The sequence below is a fragment of the Nilaparvata lugens genome, chromosome 9 (genome assembly GCF_014356525.2).
Source record: "Nilaparvata lugens isolate BPH chromosome 9, ASM1435652v1, whole genome shotgun sequence".
NCBI lineage: Eukaryota > Metazoa > Arthropoda > Insecta > Hemiptera > Delphacidae > Nilaparvata > Nilaparvata lugens.
Genome location: NC_052512.1, coordinates 11,843,956 through 11,860,900, shown reverse-complemented (window position 1 = coordinate 11,860,900; position 16,945 = coordinate 11,843,956). Strand labels below are relative to the sequence as shown.

The following is a 16,945-nucleotide window of genomic DNA, read 5'->3' as shown; positions in this document are numbered from 1 at the left end:
AACCAATTCCACTATAGTGAGGTCCACGTTATAATAATAGTGAAAAAAGATAGAAGAATAGCGATGCCGATTCTCTGCATTAATTAATTATATTTCTACACTGTCCAAAACATAATTGGCATCGTTGTGGACCTAGAAAAGGATAGTACCACCGGCTTTGTCGAATGATAGACAAGGATAGCAAAACCAAAGTTGATCATATACTGTCATTATAAGGTGGATGTAATAGGATAAGTATTTAATAGGTACCTTAAGAAAGGTTTTTAATAACTTGAACTATACAGGTTTCGAATTGGAATGAGTTTGTTTGGAGACTTAGTAACAGTAATAACAAATTCAAAACATATGTTGTTATACTACATTCTTCCCACCAAAGAGTTAATGAATGTAGTCATTCAAATAATTAGGAGGTCTTCTATTTCTAAAACTTCTTGGATATGTATTTTGATTTTCTTGTCCAGTAGTCTGTTGTCTAGGTTGTAAGCTCTCGGCAGTAGTACTAGTTTCGTTTTCTTGGTTTTGGGTTGCTTGAGGATTATGGAAGTATTCAAGTTCAGGTTCGGAAGTTGGTAATTGAGAATTTTCATCATTTTCAGAATCGGTTTGTTCTTCGTGATCTCTGTTTTCGTACTCTCCAACTGGAGCAAGATGACGTGTTGATACTGTGGTTTCTCTTCCATCAGGTAGCTTTACATGTGCATACTCAGCATTTCCATGTACAAGTTGGACCTCTTCAACAAGTGGCTCATATTTAGATGTTCGATTGAATTTTTTTAAATAGACAGGGCCGGAATTGAGAAGCCAAGAAGGAGCTGAAACACCATTGTTTCCAGATCTACGTGGGTGTAAAAACATACGCTCATGAGGAGTTTGATTTGTGGCTGTGCAAAGTAATGTTCTTGTTGAGCTAAGAGCATCTTCTAAAACTGACTCCCATTGATTTATTTCTAAATTAAGTGATTTTAATGCTAGCTCAATCGTTTTCCATAGAATACCATTATATCTTTCAACCTGTCCATTACCTGCTGGGTTGTAAGCAGTGGTTCTGCTAGTTGCAATTCCATGCGAGTTTAGGTAATTTTTCAAGTCTTGACTCATAAATGATGTTCCTCTGTCTGAATGTATGTAACTAGGAACCCCAAACGTAGAAAACAGGGTTTTCAGTTTTGATTTAACTGTAGATGATGACATGTCTGGACATGGGAAAGCAGAAGGGAACCGTAAAAACTCATCTACTATTACCAATAAATAACGATTTTGACTTGATGAAGGCAGAGGGCCTTTGAAATCGATATTTAGCCGTTCAAATGCAGAACTGGCTTTAATCAGAGTCCCTTTGTGTTTGAAGAATTTGGGCTTGACAGCAGCACACACTTTGCAGGAGTTTGTTATACGTCTGATTTCATCAATTGAGTAGGGTAAGTTTTTACTCCGAACCCAGTGGTACAACCGTGTTATGCCTGGGTGGCATAGAGACTCATGTAAATCAACTAATAGATTTTCCTGATTTTGGATTGAAGAACATACTCTAGACAGAGCATCAGCAGTCATATTATCTTTGCCGGGTCTATATACAATATTGTAATAAAAACAAGACAGTTCCAGTTTCCACCTCATTATCTTTTCATTTTTCACTTTACCATGACGGTTGTTATCAAACATAAAAGCTACCGACCTCTGATCAGTAATTAGCTTGAAATGTTTGCCAACCAAGTAGTGATGCCATTTTCGCAGTGCTTCTACAATGGCTTGTGCTTCTTTCTCAACACTTGAATGTCTTTGTTCTGCTGGTGAAAGTATCCTTGAGAAGAATGCAACTGGACGGTTTGATTGAGTCAAAGTAGCAGCAATGGTGCTCTCAGATGCATCAGTTTCCACAATGAATTGTGCTTCAGGGTCAATGCAGCTTACTACAGATCCAATTATTTCACTTTTTATAGTTTCAAACGATTGTAACCCTGCTTTAGACAGGGGAAATGCAGTACGGGCAAGAGGAATCACCTTAGTGGCATAATCTGGTATTAGTGATGCATAATGTGAAAACATACCAAGGGTCCTCCTCAGCGATGCAGTGTCTCTAGGCGGAGGTAAATTTTTCAGTGGTTCCAATCGGCTGGGGTCAGGCTTGATAGTTTTGTTAGATATATGATAGCCCAGCAAGTTGATCGATTTCAGTGAAAATGAAGACTTCTCATTATTGATAGTTAGGTTGTATTTGTTTGCAGCATTGATAAACTTTTTCAAGTTTATATCGTGTTGCTCCTGTGTTTTGCCACAGATTGTGGTGTTACTGGCTTCTAGTAAACGCTGGCGAATTGTAGGAGACTTCATTCCAGCAATAAATGTGTCACGAATATTATAATCATCCCTATTTCTTTCAGCTGTCACAGCTTTAAACTCACAGTCCTTACTTAATAGTTTTAAGGCATGAAGATATTGATCAATAGTCTCATCTGGCTGTTGTTGACGTGCAGATAGTTTATGTCTTGAAAATATTTCATTTACAGGTTTTACATAGATTCTCCTTAAAATAGATATAGCATCATTATACGTACCACTTTCGCTTATGTACTCATAATTATCTGGAGTGATGAAGTTGATAAGTGTTTTGAGCTTTTCAGAGTCTGATGATTGTGGTGCGATACTGGTAATGAAGTTCTGAAAAGATTTGTGCCAATGTGTCCATTCCTTGCTTGCAGTTGATAAGTTTGGATCCACACTAAACTTGTCTGGCTTCAATATCGTATTCATTTTACAATATCAAGTTATTAAAATTGTAATAGGAATGAGAGTAAACACGACATAAGTATTTAATACCTTAAGAAAGGTTTTCAATAACTTGAACTATACAGGTTTCGAATTGGAATGAGTTTGTTTGGAGACTTAGTAACAGTAATAACAAATTCAAAACATATGTTGTTATACTACAGTGGACCTCACTATAGCTCTTGATTGCGGATTGAATAATGAAAAACTTTCATACTGATCGATTTGGCAAATAACATAATATTTATAATTCAACCATGACTCAGTTAGCATGATTATCATGAGGCTTTTTGTTTAAACCGTTGGGTGATAACAAGAATGCATTTAGATTAGAATTTTAACTACAATTATTCTGATAATATAAATATAATTAAACCAGTTAAGCCAGACAAAGTTGAGAAGTGAACATTAACTCCCTCAACAGCACTCAATAATTCAGCAACCCTCATATAAAATAGCAAATCCTCCATAGTCAAGATAGTCAAATTGGTTGAACCAGTTTTTAGGGGTGCCAGAATTCCAGCAACTCTTGTCTTTTACAAGGAATGAGTTTCTTTGTCCAATAGTTTATAAAACACTCACCTGCAGCTCTGTAAATCCGTATATTTTCAAAATCATATCGAAACGATCAAACTCCACTACATACAATTCTTTGTTCCACTTGGAAGGGTGATCTAAGAGGGAACTTCTTCGGAAATATTACATTCCGTAGATTTTTTAACAAAACCAACTTCTAAACAAACAAATCATGATATTACAATTATTATCAATTATTCCAATAATTATTGTCAGAAATACAGTCTTTCGAATAATGCATATTGAATATAATGAATGCAACAGCTGATCGGAATACTTCTCTATTTATCTTGTCAACTAAGGTTCTGTAGAATACTAAGCAGATAGCAGAAGCTATAGTTTATTCCTCGTTTATGGATGACAAATTCTTGAATAAGTTGTAAAGATTTACTGCATTTGACTAGTGTTTCTGAATTTGTTTGTTACTGCGTGAATTATTACTATTTCAGTTGTTACATCGTCCCTACGTTGTGGAAGTTATCGTATAGAGGAATATCAGTGAAATTATAGTGAAGTCTGAAGTGAGTTTAGTCTCTTCGACATACCTATTTTGCAAAGCGGTTGACCACAACTACGTTAGTGTGTTGTTTATTGATTTGATCATATCTTTCTCTATATTTATTAGAAGTGAAGATTAAAATTATTTCTCAGAACCAGAATAATAGTTAGTGACCAAGTACGTGTTTTATAGCATCAATCTGGGAAACACAATTTCAGTGAATACAACGATCCTAGTTACTTTTATCTCAAAAATAAATCTTAGTTCTTTTGAACTTACACCGTACTCTCTTTCTTCACCAGAAACATTGTACCTGTTGTACTTATTTTACAACTTGTACAAATAAAACTTTTTATTTAGATATTTTTATCTATTTTTTAGTGCTGTGATGAGGACTTGTCCTGCTAAAGAACGTTTTAACATAGGAGGTTTATTGAGTAAAAAACGTTGAATCGTCTCTTTTAAAAGTATTTTACAGAAATCAGAGATAAAAACCCAGTTTTCAGTTATTGAGATTCTACCTACGAACTACAACTTCACAATTAAGCGTATTTGTGACCAGAACTTACATTAAAAGCGTCGATTTATTATTGAGTAACATTAAATTATTTCGCCTACTTCATAGTTTGAAGTAAACATTGATTGAAAACTCAATATTCCACTTCAAAATGCTTCTATTTTTCTTCTGAATTGCTACAGAATTTTGTAGTTGAAAAACTGTTCCAAGCATTGCTTGCTATTTAAAATCAATCGGTTTCAAATGATTTAGACTACGTTAACATTCACCAATCTTCACTCAAATCAGAACAAAATGATCCACATCTGCTAATCCATATTCTTTCCTGACATACAAGTCAACTTGTTCGATCAATAATAATTATATTATTCTAGAACAAAATGTACAACTACCAGAGTTGTATTTCTTAGATCGCTCTGAACTTTGATCTATTTTCAAACAAATAAAGCAAACTCGGTATTTTTCCTGGTTTGAAATACCACAACGGAATAGACGCTTGCTAGACAGCAAGTGTTGGAATACAAAGATATCAGGTTGGGTAAAATCACGAGGAGAAAACCTTGAGCTCTCAATATTATCTTCCTGAAACTCCACAACGGAGCTCTATAAGGCTACAATAGTTGTAGCCCACTTGCCGTTGCTAGGTTGGGTGAAATCTCAGCCTAATTCTCGAATAGAACAGGCAAACTCAAGCTACCAACATTTTTCTCTTAAAACGCAACAAAATGACGGAGTACAAGCTAGTGGTGGTGGGAGCGGGGGGCGTGGGAAAAAGCGCCCTCACAATCCAACTAATTCAAAATCATTTCGTAGACGAATATGACCCCACCATCGAGGACTCCTACAGAAAGCAAGTGGTGATCGACGGAGAGACGTGCTTGCTGGATATTCTAGACACGGCCGGCCAGGAAGAGTACAGTGCCATGAGGGATCAGTACATGAGAACCGGCGAAGGCTTCCTGATGGTGTTTGCTGTCAACAGCGAGAAATCGTTTGAGGATATCGCAACGTACCGTGAGCAGATCAAACGAGTGAAGGACGCCGAAGATGTGCCCATGGTTCTAGTGGGCAACAAGTGTGATCTCTCGGCTCGCGCCGTGGATATGAACGAGGCGAGGGAGGTGGCCAAGCAGTACGGCGTGCCGCTCATCGAGACGTCGGCCAAGACCAGGATGGGAGTCGATGATGCGTTCTACACGCTCGTGCGCGAGATCAGGAAGGACAAGGAGCAACGAGGCAGGGAGAGGAGGAAAAATATGAAGGCAGCCGGTTCGAAGAAGTGCTGTTGGTTACTTTAATTCCAATGCATCCATTGGTGAGTGGATTATATTCATTCATATTCTTACAATAACTCTATATAAGGTCCACGTTATAATGACAGTATTTGATCAACATTGGTGTTGCTATCCTTGTCTATCATTTTCGTTGGCTATAATCCTTGTATCATCTTCCTAATATCGGGGGACCGAGCTTTGCTCTGGAGTGTAAAAGCATAGAAAATTTGTAACCAAATATTGAATTTATAGTTTATATTTATTTAGGCCTATTCATTTTCTCAGTCGTTCAATTATTTTTACAGTTATATGAGGAGGAACAACAGGCTTATGCCCTAAACTGTCCTTTTTAAATTTATACTACAGTCTAAAACAAAATTTAGGTTAAGCTACTATCACTCATCAAAATAACAATATTTATTCACACTTCAAAAAACAAACAAATCATTAATCACAAATAGATATACTAGGAATTCGATTTAGAATGATATAGGCTAAAAATAATAGCCTATGTTTGCTACAATATTTGTTAATATACTATGTATACTATTCTACACTAACAGCATCTAGCTACTATTTTGGACTTTCTGAAGTAAACATGTTCTCTAAAAAAAGAGAAATAAACGAAAATAAGTTTCTCTTGCTGATTTTTTCTTCTCGTGAGATCAGCTGGATGATCCCACATATTCACTCGTCCACTCTCTTCCATTACGGTATCGACAGGCGACAAAATTTCCAGCTGTTTTTCCAAGGACGTATATATCCTTTTAATGTCCTTCAGCAAGTTATCTCAGGGTTGAGACCTAGTGCAATCGAATCTTCATATCATAAACCTACTTTGTTCCAAATTTCGTGAGAATCGTTAGAGCCGTTTTCGAGATCCGGTCACATATAGATAGGTAGGCCTAAGTTATATAAACATATAAACAGAAATTGCTCGTTCAATAGTATAGGATAGTGAGGTCCACGTTATAATGGCAGTATTTGATCAACATTGGTGTTGCTATCCTTTTCTATCATCATCGTACCATCTTTGTAGGCTTTGATCCTTGTATAATCTTCTATCATCTACCTATTATGAGGTCCACGTTATAATGACAGTTATTTGATCAACATTGGTGTTGCTATCCTTGTCTATCATCTTCGTATCATCTTTGTAGGCTATGATCCTTGTATCATCTTCGTATAGTGTCCACGTTATAATGGAAGTATTATGGTCAACATTGGTGTTGCTATTTGAACGTGAACGTGATATTTTCGAGTGAACATTTTTGTGTTTCATGGAATTATTTTGTGAATTTGAAGTTTGTTTTGTGTTTTTACGGAAGTTTTATTATTAATCTATCTAAATTTAAGATTCTTTGTTTTATTCTGATTTGTATAATCAGATTGATGATTTAGTGTAGCCTAGTATAAATTTAAATGGATATAACCTACATAATATTTGAAGAAGTTTTGGGCAGTAGCCTGTTCTTTCTTTTCCGGCTACTGTATTGTTTACTCTATCCAAAAAATAAATAAAACATTGGTGTTGCTATCCTTGTCTATCCTCTTCGTAGGCTATGATCCTTGTATCATCTTCGTATCATCATAGAGAAACAATAGCGTAAGTAGATATCCCATGGTATAGGGCGTTCATGTCTTAACTTTTACTGTTATCTCAAGCCGATTACTGTCAATTATTGTCGATTTTTACTGTTTTGTTGAGGTGAGAGTGTATGAACGGCACAATATGAGAGACTAGCTGTGTGTCACACAGTTTCACGGGAAAGAACTATGTGGACTATCGGCTTGAGATAACAGTAAAAGTTACGACATAAACTCCCTATACCATGGGATGTCTTCTTACGCTATTGTTTCTCTATGGTATCATCTACCTACATTGAGGTCTACGTTATAATGATAGTATTTAATCAACAAAAAATTTATCATAATTAGGCTACGGTATAGTGTTTCGTCATGGAAAACAAAACATATTTTTGTTTGAAAGTGCTGACGAATCATAACCTCTTTTGGACTGATTGACAATTTCAAATTAAAAATATTTGCTTCTGTGCTAAATCAATTTAAATCAGGTTAAGCGTATTATAATTTCATCTCCTACTCCCACTAGCGAACAAGAGTAATCTTATGCCAGTGGTTTTTTCACTTACCGTTTATTATTATTACACTTTGGTTGGATTGTATTGTCATGTTGAGCTTTGTTTGATTCATGTATATTCATGAGTGTGGAATAAATAAATTTGAAATTTTAAATTGTCAATCAAAATTTGGTAATTGAATAATAAGGCATATAAGCCTGTTTTCCATTTCCAATCATTTTATGATTGTGTTTCTGTCTCTGTTGAACATTGGTATTGCTATCCTTGTCTATCATCTTTGTATCATCTTCCTATAGTGAGGTCCACTTTATAATGGCAATATTTAATTAACATTGGTATTGCTATCCTTGTCTATCATCATTGTATCATCTTTTTATTGTGAGGTTCTCCTTCGAATTGCAGTAGGCCTATTTGATGAACATTGGTGTTGCACTCGACAAAGCAGATAGCGCTATCCCTTCCCACCACCACAACATTCCCAGATAGCTTTTCAACAATGTATAGAAATATTATTACTCAACAAAATATTAGAATAGAAAAAACGTTAATTGAATAAATAATCTACTTTGAGCGAACCCTAACCTCAATTAAGAACCTTATTTAATCTTAATTGAGTAATTGAAAGAATAATTCGTTGATGTTGTCAATACCACTATATTTGTTCAAAAATTTCTTCACATTACAGAACCAGGTTCAATGGTAACACCTACCACATCTTCAGCTGAATGTGAATCAATTTTTGAGCAAATATAGTGATTTTGACCACGTCAACGTTTTATTCTTTCAATTATGGAGATATACCACTAAATCTCATACCATACAATCAAATTATTAATTGAGTAAATTTATCATTTAAACAATTATTAATTGAGTAAATTTATCATTTAAACAATTATTAATTGAGTAAATTTATCATTTAAACATGTCATATTATATTTTGTAAGTGTGTGATCACAATGAATGAATTTATGTGCAAGTTGAATTATGCATGAGTCGAAAAACAAAATTTGGATGTGACATTGAAACACGTTGTGACTTGCATGAAGCTGCTCACACTGAACGTACCAGCAAGTGCAAGCGTTCAGTTCAGTGTGAGTGTTCCTATTGCTCTTGCCAGATTTTGTTTCTCATCTGCAAGCTTGGTCATGCATAACAAAGCGTTCACTTGAACATAATATACACATCCAATGTGATCACACACTAGGCCTACTCCTTTTCCAACTGATTAACCAATGTTAATCAAGTAGGCCTACTGTCATTACAACGTGGACCTCACTATAGTTTTTACTACACCTTTTCCAATTGTATTCGAGAAAGTGTCAAATGCAATTGAGAATAGTCAATTGTAGCCTATTTGAGAACTCATCACTTGTAATTAAGAATAGTAAATTTTATTTGAGAAAGTATCATTTCAATTTGAGAACATACAATTTGAAATCGAGAAGTTGTCAGTTGTAATTAGGAATGATTTTAAAAAACCCAGTAATTCCAGTACTTATATTTTTTATGATAATATGAACCCCTACTGGATCGTCCAGAAATGAGATCTGCGGGCTCGCTTCGCTCGCCTGCATTTTTCATTTGAGCATGCTTCATTCCATCAGAAAGTCAAAGTACTGAGAAAACGCAGTAAAGCTGAGAAAAACGTTGAAAAAACGCTGATTTTGAGCGTATCTTTGATGAAATATTAAAGTCACCTCATCACAAAATTTTTAGATCCTCACCTCTGCACCAAATTTGAAAATTTTCTGTCAATTACTTGATGAAATAACTGAGAAAACGCTAATTTTTGTCGTATCTTTGGCGTTATTTCAAATTCCTTCTAACACAACATTATTACACCCTAGCTTAGCTTCTGTACTAAATTTGAACAATTTCTGTTCATTTGTTCTCGATAAATCTGAGAAAAAGCAAAAAAACGCTAATTTTGGGTGTATCTTTGACGTTATTGCAAATTCCTTCTAACACAACATTATTACACCCCAGCTGAGCTTCTGTACTAAATTTGAACATTTTCTGTTCATTTGTTCTCGATAAAGCTGAGAAAGCGCTAAAAAACGCTGGAAAAATGCAGATTTTGGGCGTATCTTTGGAAATTTTTCCAAATCCGTTCTTAGTGCGCCTCTAAAGGGCCAACTGAACATACCTACCAAATTTAAACGTTTTTGGTCCGGTAGATTTTTAGTTCTGCGAGTGAGTGAGTCAGTCAGTCAGTCAGTGAGTGAGTGCCATTTCGCTTTTATATATATATATATATATATATATATATATATATATATATATATTCCAATAAAACGTTTAGTTTTTGAAGAAAAAATATTTTCAAGCCCCAAAATCCATTGAAGAATTACCGAATTGTTCGATCAAGAGATTCAATTATTGATTGATGATAAAGTTCAATTGCACAATAAACATAGAGAATTTAAACTTCATCAAGTGCAATATTTCACAAAATTATTGGAGAAAAACGTCGCGTTGCCAATACATACATACTTAGAAATGATACTCATCAATCATTCGTAAACAGTACAGGGGAAATACTTTCACCACTGAAAATATGAATTTGCCCCCAAGCAATGTCTATTGTAGTAAATGGAATACTGTGTACGTAGTACAGTATCCTTTCCTGCTCAAATCAAACTTGTACTGTATGCTACAGAAGATTCACGACTTGTCAATTGGAAAATTTTCTCATTTCCAATTGATATCTTCTCATTTACATTTGACAATTTCTCAAGTACAATTCACTATCCTCAATTACATGTGATGACTTCCCAAATACAATTGACTACATCTGACATTCTCTCAATCACAAGTGACTATTCTCAAATACAATTGATACTTTCTCAAATACAATTGGAAAAGGTGTAGCAGAAACTATAGTGAGGTCCACGTTGTAATGACAGTACTTGATTAACATTGGTGTTGCTATCCTTGTCTATCATTCGACGAAGCAGAAAGCGCTATCTTTTTCTAGCTCCGCCAGATCGTTCTTTAACAATGTAAAAATATAATGGATTAACAAAATATTAAATCTCAATTATGAAAATTCATTGAAAAATATATTTTCTTGGCGAATAGAGTACAATTTATTATTATAAACAATAATGAATCCTTAAGGCTGTTTGGTACACTTTTTACTATTTAAATTTGATAATATTTCTAAATATAATTGTTGAGATCATTATAAGAGTGAGAAAAAGTGGCAACTGAAATTTCTAAGTGGTCTAATAAGCGAGTTATGGGTTGTTGAGGTGTTAACTTTCCAGATTCCGTTTTCTTTCCAGATCATAAGCGGTTTCGACTATATTATTAGAACTTCTCTTAAAAATTCAAAAAATGTATCTTTCCAAACTGAAACATTTTATTCCCAATATCGTTCATAAATAAAAAAGTAAATTTTTTTGTAAATTCGATAACTTGTCTATTGTGTCTATTTGCCACTTTTTCTCACTCTTAATAAGTCAAAGAGAAAAAGATTATCCAATTTGAATAATAAAAAAGTGTACCAAACAGCCTTAATATTACATCAGATATACCGGTATCAGCTATCCACTACAGAAGGCAGTGGAAGGAAGAGAATCGGCAACGCTGGTCTCCTATCTTTATTCACTGCACATTATAGCGTAGACCTATACTATAGTTTATTTTACTTGATATAGACTAGAATTATTTGCGCTCTAATAGCCAATTTTATTTATTCATTCAAGAAAACAGGGAAGCAATGTATTTATAGACATCAAACTACTATTCGGTTGATACTAAGAGAAAATTGGTGCTTTCACGCCCACCGATTGTCGGCCGACACTTAGAATCGGTAGCGTGGCACTTCTGCGTTTTCTACGACCCCATTAAGCTTGGCGTTTCATACGAACCAAAATTCAATTAGACTTGAATCTGTTACTGTTTTTTCCAGAACTCTGTTATATTCCCATTCAACGAGTTTATAGTATTTGGTATTAATCAGCTGCATGTTCGATCCTTTCTCATGTACATCTACAAGAATAAACCAGACATATTCGCTCAAGTCTACATGACTTCACAACTTGGATCTCGATGAACATTGGCATTGTTATTCCTAGAGTATCCAAATCAATCAATACAACAGATTCCTTCTATGAAGCAAATATACTATAATAATAATAATAATAATATCGAGTGACCTGGCTGGCTCAGGTCTGGTGTCAGAGTTTTCAGGTCGCAACTGATTAATTTCAGGGCCTCTGACATGACCTAACGACTGTTTTTTAGGCAGCCGGGACCGACGGTTAACGTGTCCATCCGAAACACGGGAGTGGCCCGAGAAAAATATCTTGCCCGGGCTAGGACTCGAACCCGGGCCTTTGGATTACAAAGCCAGCATCTAATCCACTCGACTACGGCCACTCCCGTAAGCTACCCCAAATTGAAGCATGGTCCATAGGTGTCTACAATCGCCACATTAATAGGTGGTATTGGATGTTGGTAGGATGAGAATTTTAGAATTTCTAAAATCAAACAATACTTTTTGATACGACTAGCCTCAATGCGGTTGGTCATTGTTCTAATCCGTTTCTCCTGTTCTTGGCTTGACAGTGAGCTTTCTGCCTCTCATTCATTTTCTCTCTTTTCTTCTTTACATACTTCATTTTCCCATCTCTCATCTCAATTGATAAACTGAGTTTATCAGAGATTGACAATGGTGTAATAACCGTAACCGGTCTTTCTAAGTATCAATAAATCTGTGGTTTTTGACAATTTCTTAGTCTTTTTCATTCAATTTGAATAATTACCACAATATCAACTTATCAACTACACAAAAAGTCTCATCTCAATCTTTTTCATAATTCAATTCTTGCTTTCACAAATATTGTCATGTTGTCATCATGTGAATAAACTATTGAGACTGCTGCCGTACTCTTTCCTGAACACGCATTTTTCCCATGCGTGGAAAAAATTTTTGTATTTTTATTTGAAATGCATTTGCTTTGTAACATGGGATAAATAATTTAACTGTTACTGTTATTTGTATGGAGCAGATGGATGTACTCTCTTATGGTGAAACTTCTTACAAAAGACTTAGGATGGCATATCTCATTAACAATGCATTATTTTCTAAATTACTGTTCTGTTACCTTTACGATCAGCAGCAGCCTATATTTTGAGGAATATACTAGTTGTGATGTTATGAAAATAAAAATGAATATTAGTATATTATATCATATTATAGCACACTTATTTATTTCCAATTTCATTGTCAAATTGGCCATTAGGCTTTACAATAGAATACAGTAACCTATTTTATAATGCTTGTATAAATATCACCTTTTCATTGTTAGTAGAACTAGAAAATAGTTTTCTAGAAGCTTTGGTATGTCTTGCATAGAATAATCAACCAGTCACGGACTCCCCATGGGCGCTATACCTTTAACGTTTCAAAATGGACAGGATGTTCATTTCCACATGAAAAATTCTTATGGATTCCCCAACCGACTCTCTCACTCACCCATAGATGCAGAATAGTAACGGAAAATGACCTCTATACAGATGCAACACAGACAAATAACAGTAACAGATTCTTCAAGACACAAGTTACTGTAACAGATTCAAGTTGAGTACAGGTAACAGTTATCCGAAGGAAAGTCTATGATTGAATTCTGGTTCATAGGAAACGCCACCTTAGGAAGTGCCACGTAGCCTCATAATCGTCCTGCTATTGGCTGAGACCTGCTGTTGATGACATTTTGCCAATCATATGATAATCCCGATTATCGGCTTAACAATTAATATGATTATTATCAAATCATCTGTTACCACCATTAAAATTGGTATGTAGATTCGTGAATCAGTCTAAACGCTTCAGTCTAAATTTATCTAATCAGTTTTAGTTGCTCGCAATGAGCCTTAAATTCCGCAGTTGAATATGCCGAGACATTCAATAACTCATTTTTCATCTTTGTTTTATTCTTAGAGCATTGAACAATCTTATACCAGCGCTTTTCAGAATTGTGTGATGAACATCGTCTCTCAAGTTTTGCCTGTACCGAGTTTCGTAATTGTGAAATACCTCTCCTGTATTGAACTCATGTTGGTGTTTCTACATGAAACAAAGTGTCTCGAAAATGCAAAGACTAGGCAACGGAAGGATTTTAAAATCTTCAAAAACCGGCCGACAACTGGTTCTTCTTGTTTCTCCTGTCATTACTCTCAATGCCCATTTCTGCAGTCTGAATAAATAACTCCATAACACCACTCGAAATGTCCCAGAAAATAATACCTAATGCCAAGAGTGAATGAAATATTGTTTGGCTAAAATAGTTATCTTGGTAAATCTTGTAAATATTGTAAACACTCAATAGAGTGATAATGTTTCATCCTTGTCAAGTTCAATTCAATGGAAATGTATCATTTTTTGCAGGCTATTATCGCCATCCAAGAGCCAAAATTTCTGTTCGGAAGTCTTCAGGATGGCTGTAACAACTCGAAGCGAGCAGTGCTACCAACTTCACAATTCTCTTCTGCAGTTGCGACGGTGGAGAGGCAAGTAATAATAGGTATTTGTCCCAAAAATTCAGCTCAGTTTTCAAAATTAAAAAAAAATTAGTTTTTTTATGTATTGAGAAGTCGACACCTACTCGACGATAATGCAAAGTGTCTACTGATATTTGAAAATCTGGTAAATTTTTGGGATTGTGATCTCATTTGTTGTAAGAGGATGCCGTGTCCAATTTGACACAGTTTCAATGGAAGAGTCTTCAAGTACTCGACTAATAACCAAAATTGCGTGGGCCACCTGCAGTAGAAGTCGTCAATCCAATGCTACCAACTTCAGCGTAAATAATATCAACATTGACTGCCAACTGTTGCATGACTCAGTGCTGTGATTATTGATAGTTATTATTCTAAGGGCTGGTGGCATAAACGTTGATCAATTTACTGATATAAATTTTCAAGGCATTTAATAACTCGAATCAGTTGAACAATTGGATACTAGCCCACTACCAAAATATCAATTTAATTGGAAATGATTATTGAAAAATAATCATTGAAAACTGTAAAATAAATTGTTATTCAATAATAATTATTACAGTGGAACTTGGTTATAGCCCAACGTCATTTAAGGGACCACACATTCAATGACGTGATATCAGTGTGACACTATGAAACAGGTTTCAAAATCTTAATTTTAAACAGAGGAAAAATTAAAGTAATATTGTTTTATATGGAAAACACACTTTTAATAAACGTGATCCAGGAAATACATACTTCACTACAGTATAACTCAATCTTATGAAAAAAAAATCAAGTTTAAAAATCAAAATATCTGTCTGGCTATGTTGCCTTCTCAGTTCTCGGCCCAATGTACTTGACGTTATATAAAAGGTTTTATAATTCACTGATGATAAATCCGAGGTTTTCACAATTATTCATTTATATGGCTTTTATCGGAAGAGAGATCCTTTTGGATGTTCTGCCTTGCCGTATTACACAATGTCATTTCCTATTTACACTCAAGTTTATAGGTTATATATTGAATTCTTCAAGTTTTATCACTACAAATTTACACTTCCACTTCCTGTGTTTCTATTCTATAAAGTTTAAAATTGAAAAAAAACTTGAGTTATTCCTAAACACAAATAAATAAATGTTCTCAATTTTTAACTTTATAGAATAGAAACACAGGAAGTGGAGGTGTAGATTTTTAGTTATATAACTTGAAGAACCCAATATATAACCTATAAGTTTGTACTTTTCACAATGTGAAGTACTTATAGTTTGGGCTACCTATAAATAAATGACGACGTTATATGCGTGTTGACGCTACAGCCGAGGCTGCAATAACCAAGTTAAATCAGTTTTATACTCTGAATAAAATTGGTTGAGGTGTGAACTTCCAATCTGCATAGACAGATGGTGTGAAATTGAGACTTTTCCGTGCATTTCCAGTGTGACAATCCTGTATATCGGCTAAAGCCAGCAGTGCTATATCGCATTAAATATACTCTGTCATTCGGGCTCGCTTGATAAAGTCTCTACATTTCACACTATGTAGCAGTGTAACACTCCAATCATATAAGTCAAGTCAATTTATATAATCGACTTCAATTCAATTGAAGTCAAGTATTAAAAACTTGAGATGTATACTAACCGGGAAGCGATTTGGTTTCGTGGTTGCGCTGATAAGCTATCGATAAGATAGGTTAAGCTCCATACGCCTGCTACTTCGGTTGTAAGGGTGATCACTTCCACTCTATACACCACTGAATGGTGCTGTATACAGAGTTCAAAAATCGCTTCCCGGTGGTATGGAACCCACTCATCTCTCATCATCATCAGTTTCATTACCCGAGCACAAGCCTAGAGCTCATGTGGGCATTATCTTCAGCAAAAATATTAAATATTATATATTTTTTTGTAAAAATACGCTATTGTGTATATGACTGTTGTAAATGAGTGCACTTGAACTCCAAAGTACTGCAGTCACTTAGGGTCGTTTGTACAGTATATATTGCTAAACTCGATTAAGTTAATCGAATTTAAGTTAATCTGAAAGTTTAAACTTGAATCGGTTTTCTCAGTGCATTTACTAATCAAGTTTAAGTTAAACTAGTTCAGCGTTAAGTTGGTAATAGAATGTCATCGTTTATAATATCAGGAAGGGTCATTTTTACAGGAAATTTGCTATCTGCTTACAAACCATCAGTAAATTGAGGTTATGTAGCTACTATTTCCTGGTTCAAAATCCACAGAGGTGTAAGCTGTACGGTAATAAAAGTGAAAAGCGATCAAGGAACTCTTCAAAAAATGATGAAATGCTATATTACTATTAGAAACGAACTTATATTTAGTTGGCACTAAAAAATATAATCTAGAATGTAATATAAAAACCTTATTTTGTTATAAATATCTACTTAAATCTACTACGGTCTTCCTCGTTTATTAGAAATCTCTCGAAAGCAAAATATCTCAGCTATGTGTTATTAAAAACATGTTTTCTAATCAAAATGATAAAAATTCTTATTTTCAATCAACTGGCTTATTTAATCAAACACTAAATTGGCACTTGCTCTACTCAAGCAAAACCGTTAAAAAATTCTCTATCATCCCAGAAATTTAAATGATTCGTTTTTTGCCCAATTTTTCTCAGTTCCAATATTTCTTCGCAGTCATCTCTATCAATCGCATTAAAACTTCTATCAATTCCTGTCAATTCTATCAATAATGATTCACT

At 34.7% G+C, this 16,945-nt stretch overlaps 1 protein-coding gene across 3 annotated transcripts; it reads left to right on the top strand.

Moving 5' to 3' along the window:
• The first annotated feature begins 3,665 nt into the window (after positions 1-3,665).
• LOC111057721 (GTPase HRas-like) lies at positions 3,666-16,076 on the top strand. Of its 3 annotated transcripts, none has more exons than XM_039435488.1 (3): positions 3,666-3,863; positions 4,223-5,673; positions 14,132-16,076. In XM_039435488.1, exon 2 carries the CDS (start codon positions 5,084-5,086, stop codon positions 5,654-5,656), a length of 573 nt encoding a protein of 190 aa, XP_039291422.1. In that variant the 5' UTR covers positions 3,666-3,863; positions 4,223-5,083; the 3' UTR covers positions 5,657-5,673; positions 14,132-16,076. The 3 variants fall into 3 exon arrangements, with proteins under 3 accessions (XP_039291422.1, XP_022200872.1, XP_022200871.1); XM_022345180.2 differs by having other exon boundaries at positions 3,666-3,917; XM_022345179.2 differs by having other exon boundaries at positions 3,666-5,673.
• Positions 16,077-16,945: the final 869 nt, after the last annotated feature.

Excerpts from the sequence above, each read along its gene's own strand:
- LOC111057721 (XM_039435488.1), top strand. The coding sequence starts at position 5,084 with ATGACGGAGTACAAGCTAGTGGTGGTGGGAGCGGGGGGCGTGGGAAAA.